At 35.2% G+C, this 11,724-nt stretch overlaps 1 protein-coding gene across 1 annotated transcript; it reads left to right on the top strand.

Moving 5' to 3' along the window:
• Positions 1-11: 11 nt before the first annotated feature.
• LOC140052156 (uncharacterized) lies at positions 12-9,261 on the top strand. Its single transcript, XM_072097593.1, has 13 exons — positions 12-159; positions 1,282-1,344; positions 1,780-2,825; positions 2,955-3,017; positions 3,174-3,415; positions 3,750-3,831; positions 4,076-4,288; positions 4,852-4,925; positions 5,370-5,526; positions 5,713-5,781; positions 6,030-6,128; positions 6,675-6,969; positions 7,547-9,261. Exons 1-13 carry the CDS (start codon positions 123-125, stop codon positions 8,554-8,556), a joined length of 3,450 nt encoding a protein of 1,149 aa, XP_071953694.1. The 5' UTR covers positions 12-122; the 3' UTR covers positions 8,557-9,261.
• The last annotated feature ends 2,463 nt before the right edge of the window (positions 9,262-11,724 follow it).

The raw sequence follows: 11,724 nt of genomic DNA on the forward strand, positions 1-11,724 counted from the left end.
GTCTTTTTTGCAACATCATCAGAGCATAATTTTTGCCGATTATCCATGTAAAATTGTATCTAAAATAAATACATATCTTTTAGTATAATATAATAGGAGAGTATCTAGTAGATACAGGCAAAATGGAAGAAAATAAAAAGAGAAATGCTTCACTTGCTGGTAAATATGTTTGGGTTTGTAAATCGTAAATCTAGCGGCTAGCCTCTAGCCTAGCCTACTACTAGCCTAGGCTAGGCCTAGTTAGAGTAAGCTAAGTAGCCTAACTAGGCCTAACTGTATCACAGCACAACACAGTTGTACCTGGACTAGCCCAGCCTCTCTCTAGCTAGATGGTAGTCTAGTAGGCTATCCTGGCTGGGGTCTGCTGCATTCATACATTGCCATTGCATTGGGCATGCAGAGCTAGCTAGACCTATTTCTATAGGCTAGGGGTAGGCCTAGCCTACTAGACTGATCATGCTCAGTTGCCTCTTGTGTTAAATTAAAGAGTATTTTATATTATAATAATATTATTATTAATAAATAGGCCTAGGGCCTAGGCCTAATAATATATGAATTTACGATTATTTTGTATTAAATAATATTTATATGCACTTGTCAATTGTATGACCCACTATACGACCCCCAGCCAGGAAAGGGCGCCAGGAAAGGTGCGTCATGGGTGCATCATTTACAAATAATTATTGACGCAGGGGTGCGTCAAAAAACCTAGCTAGATGGTACGTCACATCAATGAACAATGGTGTGTCAATGTCCGTCACTTTACCACCCACCATATCATAAACAACATGGTCACAGTGCGTCAAAATGGGTGCGTCATGGTCACCTAAAGGTAAGTCACATTTTGACACATGGGTGCGTCATGGTATTCACAGACAAATGATGTACCTCTCCCAGGGGTCGTATATTGGGTCATACAATTGACAAGTGCATTATTCATCATCATGTGACAATTACTAATAAAATGTTTATTTGCAGCCTTTGAATTTGTTTTGAAATTGATGTTGTTTTTTAATTTTAATTAATCCAGTTGTTATTGTTAATTTTAATTAGTTAGTTTTTAATATTGTTATTCATTTTATTTCTTTGACTTATTTCATAGTGCACCCATAAAATAAAACATTAAATAACAAAGAAAAACATTCAATGAATTACAAAAATTGTTTGGCAAATTTATCTACCAATCAATGTTCTGTTTATTAAATTTGAACATGTCAAATGTGAATAATTAAAAATTTATTTTAGGTCCATTTTAAATCTGTATGAGTTTCTTTTTTAAAGGTATAGACAGGCCACCAGCAACAAATGTTATTGTAAGCCCTCCATCAAAAAAACTAAAACAATGTAAGTAACAAGTTGCATCTACAGTTAACTGAAAATATCTTGTTTTGCATGTATAATACTGCAGGCTTTGAGTTGTTGTGTCTTGATGTAGATGTTTACTAAATTTAATTGTGCTTCTCATGGGCATCATACAGTAGGAGTGTGTTAGGTGAGTGATCGCACTCCGATGCCTAAAAGGTCAAGGCCTTATTCTCTTGTTGGACTATGCCATTGTAGGTTATACTTTATTTCTGAAATGTTAATCCGAAGAGTGCATCCTATGGTTGAATGATATGGCAAGCATGAAAGACTGTTTATAAGAGCATTGTTTTAAGATTTAGAGTCAAAGTTAATTTATAAAAGGGTTCTCATAATAAAAAAACAAAACAAAAAGAATTATCAACCTGCCTGATTTCAAATGGACAACTAAATTGTATTTTTTTCCTAATTTTCTAGGTCGATTGCCATTCCAACTTTTAACGCCATCACCGACACCTAACCAAAAGCCAGCGACGCAGATAGATCAAGAAACAAATAAAAGAAAACGTGCTGTGTCTGGAGAATCATTAGAGTCCCCAGTCAGCCGAACAAAGTCATCTGAAAATAAACCAAAACTAGCACCAGTAAAAAAATTTAAATCTATAAGTAATTCCACATCTGATGCTGAAGTGAGCTCAAGCTCCGAAGCTGCCTCAAGTCACGTGTTGGTATTAGAAGCCGATAGTAGTTCTCAGTCATCAAAGCCTGTTGTACTTGATCAGTTTTTTAACAAAACACAACAGCCTGAAGTTTCTACCTCAGACGGCGAGGATGTAATTGAGAGATGCGGTTTGAAATCGAAGAATCCTGATGAAGAAGACACCAACAAAATCATTGATGAGTGCATTAAAGAGGTTCTTGATAAGAAGAAATCTAAAACACCTAAAGTTGACATAATACAAGCCTCTCCTGATACTTCAGTGCAGAAGTCACCAACAGCTACAGAGAAAGGTAGTTCTGTAATGGACGAATGTAAAATGAATCCAGATAGATCAAAAAAGTCTGAGTATACTGTCGATGATGACTGTATAATCATTACAGACTCACCCCTAAAGGCTGATGATGATTGTTTCATTCTCACAGACGCGGCAACAAAATCTAAAGATACAACCGGTTCTATAATTACTGGAACACCAAAGATGTCTATACATGCATCAAAAGATGACGATTGTATAATTCTTATCAACACGCCAAAGACGTCAAAAGATTACGACTGTGTGTTTCTGAAAGACACGCCAAAGACCTCTAAAGTCAGCATCATTTCACCCAAGCATGCAAGTGAGAAAGAGGAGAATTCCAAAACAGTAAGTCCTAAAGATGGTGAGATGGATGTGGTAACAACACCAGTTCATGTCCGCACAGGTGCAAAACCAGTTAGGAAGTTGTCAGCATCAGTAGTTGCAGGAAAAACTCCTGAAGTTAAGGAAAGGACACCTGTCACAAAAGGAAAGACTCCAAATAAGGTACAAAGTTTTAAATATTTTAACTTTAAAAACAGGAAAAACCCTACCAATAATTATTACGATATTTTGGTTGATTTAATTATATGTTTAAAAAATTTTTTTAAAATCTATTTACACATCTTTTTATAGACTCCCAAGTCAGCAAAAGCCCTCGAAAAAGAGGCTGAAAGAAAAAGAAAACAAGAAGAAAAGGTTGGTAAATTTTGTATTTGGCAATTTATGCACGATGCTGCTTTCTGAGAACCTTTTAGAAGGTTCAACTGCATATGTGTAATTGTGGAAGTTCATAGACTTTTGGTATCTTTATAACTCATAAAACTGTATTATTGTGTTGTATGATTTCTACAGGAGAGACTTATAAAGGAAAAGAAACAAAAATTAGAGGAAGAAAAGGCAGAAAAACAAAGAATAAGAGACGAAGCAAAAGCGGCAAAAGAGAAAGAAAGACTAGAAGCAAAACGAATGAAGGATTTAGAAAAAGAGAAGAAGGAAAAAGAAAGACTTGAAAAGAAACAAAAGGAAGAAGAATCAAGACAAGAAATACTGAAAAAGAAAGAAGAGGAAAAGAAGAAGAAACAAGAAACACTAGAGTAAGGAATACAAATGATAAAGAAATAATGTAATGTAGCACCATAGAACCAATAACAAGATGAGAACCAATAGGAAACATTTGTGTTTTTCATTGTGTCAAGACATGATATGCCATAATATGATATTTTGAAAGCAAATGGCCTTTTTGAGGCCACTATCTATCTATTAGCGCTCCTGGTAAACCTATACTAAATGCTTGATGTCTTATAAATTAATTACCCAGTAAGTTATAGAATGTCTAAATCATCCTAACAAATAGTCCAGAAATACATTTAATTTTGTTCTTTATGTGGGAAATAAACGTTAAAAAGAATTTATATGATGATTCAACAGGGCTAGATTACAAGAAAAGAAGAAGAAAGAAGATGAGAAACGAAAACAGGAGGAGGAAGAAAGTAAACTGAAAGAAGAAAAAGTAGGATTTATTAATTATTTAACAGTTGTATTGTACATTAATTCAACTAAAACATACTGTACCGAGGGGGTTGTACAGCTGCCACACAAACACCCACGCCAACCTCTAACCCCTCTCCGGGGTGGTTCAATAGTTGGCTGTATTTGTGTACCAACAACTACCTCTATTAAGTGGACACTTTCCTGTGAAACTGTAGCTTAAAAAAGGGCAATAATGTATATTTCAAAATATTCCATTTATACAGAGACTGAAACAGCAAAAGCAAGAAAAGAAATTTTTCAACTTTTTTACCAAAGCCCCGGAACCTGCTGCTCCTAGTGAGAAAACCACTCCTAATCTAAGCTGCGGTCCATTTGCGGCATTTGAGTTGAAAGATGGAATGACCCTTGCACCACGAGTGCGCAGAGTTATTGATGATGACGCAAAACAAGAATTGACAAGATATATTAGCAACCAGGTAAATTGGTATTGATAATGGCAAGGTGAAATTGGCAATGATTTGTTTGCTTTCTAGGCATTTTGAGATAAATTAAATTATGTGTGGATAATGGTACTGAAAGTGGTTCAACATTAAGTAGTAAATGTGGGAACATATGACTAATTAAATTTAATTATTTAGAGAAGAAACAAGCACGAATGTGCGATACTCGGGGTACAGCAAAAGAAGCTGTAGTGACGTCATAAGACAGGATGTGACGTCACATACACATCAATAACCTCACTACCAAATAGTTTATACGGCTATATGGTACCATCTTTGAGACGTCATATGGCTGCATCCGGGTTGAAATTAAAAAATCCGGCTCTATAGCTTTGAGGACATGTCCCTGTAGTATATTCATGCCAAATCCCAGCTCAAATATGATGCATACGAACAGGGAGGAGTAGTACTTTATAAATCGCACTTTTTACTCAATAGTGTCGGACGGAGGAGAAGATGAGAGTCCTAGACTCGGGTACCCCGAGTAAAAATTATTAAGACTGATAAAGTTTAACTGTGTTTTTTTTATTGTCTAATAGATTGAGGCAGCATCATATTTGGAAGATATCAAGTGTGCTGGATTTAAGCCAGGGAAAGATTTAAAAACGCCAAGGTTTGTTTGTTTGTTTTTGCTGTTGTCACTAATTATCTAGTTAACAACCATAGATGTATTATATTACAACTAGATAGTCAACTCCAACACAACTCAAAAAGAAGCATATCGAATAAAGCTCTGTCTACACTATCAAACTTTATGTGACAAAAAAATGTGATGTATGCATATGGACATGATGATGTCATATCACTACCATATTTAAGTATACCAATACCATATTTGGGCACATCACACTTTTTTTTGTCAAACTAGTTTGATAGTGTAAACAGAGCTTAAGGTTGCATCCTCAATCGGCCAATCAGACACTACGCCTGCATTTCCCGCGCGCGAGTACACTCTATTGTAAGATATTAAATTCATTGCCATTAACAACTAGTAAACAAGTAAAACTCTTTTAGTATATAAAAAATGTAGTAGATTTGAGTTTTTGTATAATTTCAGGCCAATTGAACCTGATGTTGTTGTCATCTCGGAAGGGAAGCAACTTGTTAAATGCAAGTTTCTTAAATTCCATGAAAATTATCGGCCTGCTTTTTATGGAACCATGAGGAAAAAGAGTGCGAAAGTACGAGCCCGGAACCCATTTGCTTTGGATGAGGTTTGTCAAGTTGTTATTGAGCTTCATTGTCCATGAATAATAAAGTATTTAACTGAATTTTAGTTGTGTTATCTCAAAGTATTACAGTATTAAACATGATCATATTCATTAATTCAACGTAATATAACAAGAACTCTATAATTATTTGTTTTACTGAAGCATTTAAATTGATTTTATTTTTTGAAGATTTTTGATTATGAGGTGGACAGTGATGAGGAATGGGAAGAACCTGGAGAGAGTTTGTCTAATTCTGAGGTATATAAACAAATATGTGTATATCATTTATAGTTATTAAACTTCTAAGCAAGAAATATTAGTTACATTTTTATCCAACAGCACAACGAACTGAGAGGATTAGGGTGGGATGTGATCTCTTTATTTTAATTTAATTTTTAAAACCAAAACAGGTTTAAGCAGGTTGAGGACAAATATAATACCTTTACATTTATAATATTTAATGCAGGTGAACCATCATAGTAATTCTACTTTTATTGTAAAATCAGGGTGAAGATGAACCAGCTAGTGATGACGATGAAGATGATGATGGGTTCTTTGTTCCCCATGGTTACCTGTCCGAAGATGAAGGTGGTAACGAATGCGAGGTATACCTTTTAAGTTTCTCTATTAAACTTTATGTGACAAAAAAAAAATTATGTGCACATATATGGACATGATGATGTCATATCACTACCATATGTCGGCACATGACACTTTTTTGTTAAACTAGATTAATAGTGTAGACAGAGGTTTACTCTTTATTTTTAAATCCAGTGTGAACAGGGCTTAATCAAATCTTTTTGGATAAGGTTTTAAAACTGTAGATTCAGTGTACATTTCTGGCCGTTGTGCACTTAAAAAGATCCCCGTACTGTAAAGTGTAGGAGGTTACCCAGGTTCATTTTCAGCTCTGTCTTGTGACAGTATTCTTGTAACATTGCTGAGTTTTAATTTCACAATAGTTTCTACACTGCTTTTACCCTATAAAGCAAATTTTAGTTATTTAAAAACAGTGTAAAATTCAATTTATTCATTCTATTAGACATCTATTAGACATATATTATTAAGATATTATATCAATATAAGAACTGCTATGAAATTTATATAATTTAAATCATTAAACATAACATCTTTCTATCATGTTATTTCAGGATGGTATAAAAAAGATGAAAGAAAAGCAAGCAGCTAAGGCCCAGGCATGGGAAGCTGGTTTAAAAAAGAAACTTGAAGTTCTAACACCAGAGCTGATTGGTCCAATTTGGGTGGGCGAAGACAACGACCACCAATCAAAACAATGGAAAATATTGCAACAGTATGCAGCTATCGTTTTAGTAAATACTCCGATATCAACTAGTTTTAGCAGGTCACCTGCAAAAGAAAAAACTGAATCTGCAGGTGAAGCTGACGGAAAAAATATTTTGGGAAGAAAAGGTGTGCCTAAAGAAGGTGAGAAAAAAACATTTTTAAGTTGTTATTGTAATTCAGGTTTTAGAATACAGCAGAACTTCTAAGGGGACACCTTTGTGACCCAAAAAGCGTCCTGTTAATAGGGTATCCCATTATTAGTGGTTGGCTGTAGTGTTAAAACATATATTCCCCCTAGATAGTTTTACAGGAAAGTGAAACCCTCAATAAGGGTGTCCCCTGAATAGTGGTATCCCAAAGAATGTTTTCTACTGTATATACATTTCTGACTACATTGATGTTTTTGGGCATCAGTAAAGGAAATATCGAGAAGTAAGCCTCCATTTAAAAAATAAAAGATTTGTACTGATTTTTATGGCCTGCATTGCGTTGAACATAAGAAATACCAACTGAATATTAGTATAATAATAATAATAGTAAATATTAAATATTAAGATTGCCATAACTTATGCAACCAACCCATTAACTTTCCTTCATTATAAGTCCTGCTTGGCCTGTGAAACTTACTGAGACAGTTTCAACTAGCCAAAGAATCTAGAGTGCTATTTCTCAGTTGTATGTGAATTGAATTTTGTTTTTCTTGTATTACTTTTAACAGCAATACCTGATTTAATGCAATTGGTGCATGGGAACACAGCCGGAATCAAGACACTAAGTCGCACATTCCGTGAATACTGGAATAAGAAGGAACAAAATGCCGGTACAAAAAATATAGTAAAAGGTGAATTTTCGCCTGGTAAGAATGCTACATGTGCTGATATTAGAGAACCATCGCCAGTTAATGATCATTTAGAAAGTTCAAGCCGTCCAGCCACACCATCCGCTGATGCAGAATTTAGTATATCCGCTCGTCAAATGAAACTAAAGATTAACAAGATCGCAGTACGTGAAAGACGTAATGGTTACGATCGTGATTGTTGGTACGTTCATGAAGAGTTATTAAAAAAGCATAATCTACTTGATTTACCGGTTCCAAATGCCGCTGTCGTTGTTAAAGAAAAGAAACCTAAAAATGCAGATAACTGTGTGCAGGCTTCAACTCCAAAAGTTAATCAAATTGCGCAGTTTGCAAAAAAACTTTCGCCAGAGGCTTACCAGAAGCAAACACAGCAAAGCTTGGCAGTCTTGAAAGAGAAGCAAGATCAAGAGAGGATAAGAAAAGAACGAGAGAGGGCGCTGCAATTAAAGCTGCAACAACAACAAATTGAAAGATACCGACAAGAACAAGAGAAGGCCGCTCAGTTAGCGTTGGCAAATGCGCGGAAGGCAGCACAGTATGCAACGTCAAATCATTTGATGCAGCAATCTTCACTTTTACAATCGATTCATGTGATGCCATCATCCCGGGTCATATTTCAACGATTACCATCTGTTTTTACCTCAACACAAGATGGTCAAAATTCTAAACCTTGTCCACCTCAGAAGACAACGCAAAACGTAGTGGAAATACTAGCTAAAAAACAGAACCTTTTATTGAATGCATCATCTGGTGGGAAAAAAAGTTTACCTCAGAAACCTTTTAACTTATCAACCTCTGATGAAAGTCTCCCTCAGAAAATGGAAGTGGATTGTGGGTATTCTGCAGATTCTGAGGGACAAGGGTTATAATTTTTCTGTACACAGTCGAACCCCTCTTTTGGGATAACCTTATCAAGGACACACTCCTATCAAGAAGACACACTCCTATCAAGAGGACACACTCCTATCAAGAGGACACACTCCTATCAAGAGGAAACACTCCTATCAAGAGGAAACACTCCTATAAAAAGGACACACTCCTATTAAGAATGCACACTCCTATTAAGAGTGCACACTCATATTAATAGGACACACCCCTATTAAGAGGACACACTCCTATCAAGAGGAAACACTCCTATAAAAAGGACACACTCCTATTAAGAGTGCACACTCCTATTAAGAGTGCACACTCATATTAGGAGGACACACCCCTATTAGGAGGACACCCCTATTAAGAGGACACACTCCTATTAAGAGGACACACTCCTATTAGGAGGACACACTCCTATTAAGAGGACACACTCCTATTAAGAGATGCATTATTATTGGTGGTTACTCTATCTGTAACGTTAATTGATCTATGATCTGGTTATTTAATGATAATTTTTAATTAGTTAAAAAGTTCCGTTAGACGTAAACTCGTATTCTAACGATTTCCACTCATTTAGTCTATTTATACTGTAGTATCTATAGTATTTTTGTAATTTTTATTTCAAATATTCATTGAAATATAAATAATTTTCTGTATTTTGGCAAAATTAAACCTTTTGATACAGTGTACCGCTGTCAAATCTATTTAAATAGTGATTGGTTTTTTTTTAATGTATGTACTTCGATATCAATTCCATCATACTTACGACATAGACACAGCGCAAGCGTATTGACCAATGGCAAGCGACAGTTCGAATAATCCATCACTTGTGATTTGTCAAATCACTTATGCTTGGTTGCCACTAGAGAGGCAACACAAAGACGTAACGCAACGTGAGTTGACCAGTCACAAGCGATGGATTATTCCAAATGTCGCTTGTCATTGGTCAACACGATTGCGTTGCGTTTACGTCCTTACGTTACGTCCTAGTGGGAACCAAGCTTTACGTTGCGCAAACGTCCTTGCGATGCGTAGCGGGAACCAAGCTTAAAGGGTTAGTTTCGACACCTAACACAATTTCACTTCATAGGGGTGTCCATTAAATAGGGGTTGGCCGTCCTATCGCTATAATATGTAACATAATATTTTCCCTCGGGTAATGTCCCTTTAATAGGGTTTCCCAAAACAGGGATTCAACTGTATATTGATTCAGTGCAGTACAGTATTCTATTCAGTTCGTTATAGCTTTTTTTTAAAAGTAATTTGTATCCGTTTGTGTGATGGTTGTGAGATAAAAACTAAATATCGTACAATCGTCCCAGAAAGTTTATTCATGTGAAAAGCCACAAAAGGTTTGATGGGCTGATTATTTTTTTAATCTAAGATTCAATAATCAATGTTGCTGCTGGGTCCTATCCTGTAAATTTTCCATGGGGACACCAAATAAGGGAGGTAAAAAATGGATTTAATCATGTGAAAAGCCACATAAAAGTTGTTGGACATTGTTCCCATATGTGTATACAATGTTAAAACAGTAATGACAGCAACATTATCCTGTAAATGTTAGAAAAACAAAGTAGGGTAGTCTAAACTAAGACTAAAGTTCTGTAATTGGTGTACATTTACAACGATGCTAATATGGAATGTAGTTTGAAATTATGTTTACATTTTACACAATCGCAATTTAAAATTAAACCTCAAAATAAACCAATCCGCGGAGAGTTAGCGTTTGACTTTTAACATCGTATCGGATTTAGAATTGTACCTACTGCGTTTCGCAACATATTTAATATTCAGAGGTTAATTTGGACATGAACCAAACTGTTTATGGTATTTTAGGTTAAGTGCTTGTCTATTAACTTTCTCATAACAACACGAAGAGATGGAGTTATTTGTTTATTTAAGTTATAACAAAATATGCTTCAAAAACGTGAGAAAACTTTGAAGCTTAAAAAATGTATAATAGTTTTGTCACACGAAGTAGGCTTCTTTGAGACATCAATTAAAATACCTTATCGTTAATTTATCAGTCATTTTGTCGATTTTATCGTTTTAATTTCGATACACTTAGCTGAAAATAACTAGCTATAGATATTTCATTGGCCTGCAGATTTCCGTACAAAAAAAAAATACATTTGGTATGTTTCACGTTAGGTTAGAAACAATGCCTAATTCTTGTCAATTCAGATAGTGAACAATTACGTTAGATTGCCTTGGTAAAGCTCTCTCTACACCAAACTAGTTTGACAAAAATAATGTGATGTGCCCAAATATGGTAGTGATAAGCTTAAAAACGGTAGTGATATGACATCATCATGTCCACATTTGGGCACATCACATTTTGTTTTTGTGACATAAAGTTTGATAGTGTAGACAGGGCTTAGGAGTTGGGCGTTTTTACTGATCGTAAAATCTCCCCATCATAATTAAGAAAAGTTTGTATAACAATTTAATTCTTAGCTTTATAATCTCGGGCGATGTTTTCATTTTTGCAAATTTTTCATCTTCACATTGCGCACATTATTAATTATTTAGTTATCTTTGGATTCTCTTTGTGTTTTTGTACGGAAAGTTTTCCGACGTTTCTTTTATTAATGCATTATTGGCGCATTATGTCGCATTGCTATTGTTCACTGGTATTTGTGCGTATTTACATATCACTGATCAGGTGAAACATTATTTAATTGAATAGGCTGCGTGTGCGTTGTTTCGGCCGAAGAATGTTAGTAAGACTTATATCGTATTTCTTTAAGATGTGAATTTTTGCCGATACTGTGAGTAGTTAGCTTGTTCTAACAATAATGTATTTATTACATTGAATGAATTAGTTAAGTTGTTAAATACCTTTCATTATTTGTATGAAATATTAACCACTGCATTTCCTGAGCTGAAATATAGGCCTATATGCCTACTGTAGACGTTTTCATGAGGATAAGATAGGCCTACGGATAGATTTCGTACTTTTTTTCGTACCGGGTATGCATGGTAATTCAACAACAAAGCCATGATCTTTTAATATAATAATGGGCTGTTTCCTGAGTGGTAGAGCAGTTTCGATCCTCTCTCTTTTTGGGGAAAGTGAATCTCTTACTTTTCGGATTTTCTCCCTTATATATTTCTCCTCTACCTAACACCCAAGATAAACCAACCAAACATTAAGCACCGAG

This window comes from Antedon mediterranea, chromosome 6, assembly GCF_964355755.1.
Source record: "Antedon mediterranea chromosome 6, ecAntMedi1.1, whole genome shotgun sequence".
Lineage (NCBI taxonomy): Eukaryota > Metazoa > Echinodermata > Crinoidea > Comatulida > Antedonidae > Antedon > Antedon mediterranea.

What these genes read in the sequence shown, in the direction of transcription:
- LOC140052156 (XM_072097593.1), top strand. Translation starts at nt 123, where the DNA reads ATGGAAGAAAATAAAAAGAGAAATGCTTCACTTGCTG. An exon ending in AAAGATTTAAAAACGCCAAG is followed by an intron (nt 4,926 to 5,369) that starts GTTTGTTTGTTT and finishes GTATAATTTCAG; the next exon opens with GCCAATTGAACCTGATGTTG. An exon ending in AAAAGGTGTGCCTAAAGAAG is followed by an intron (nt 6,970 to 7,546) that starts GTGAGAAAAAAA and finishes TACTTTTAACAG; the next exon opens with CAATACCTGATTTAATGCAA.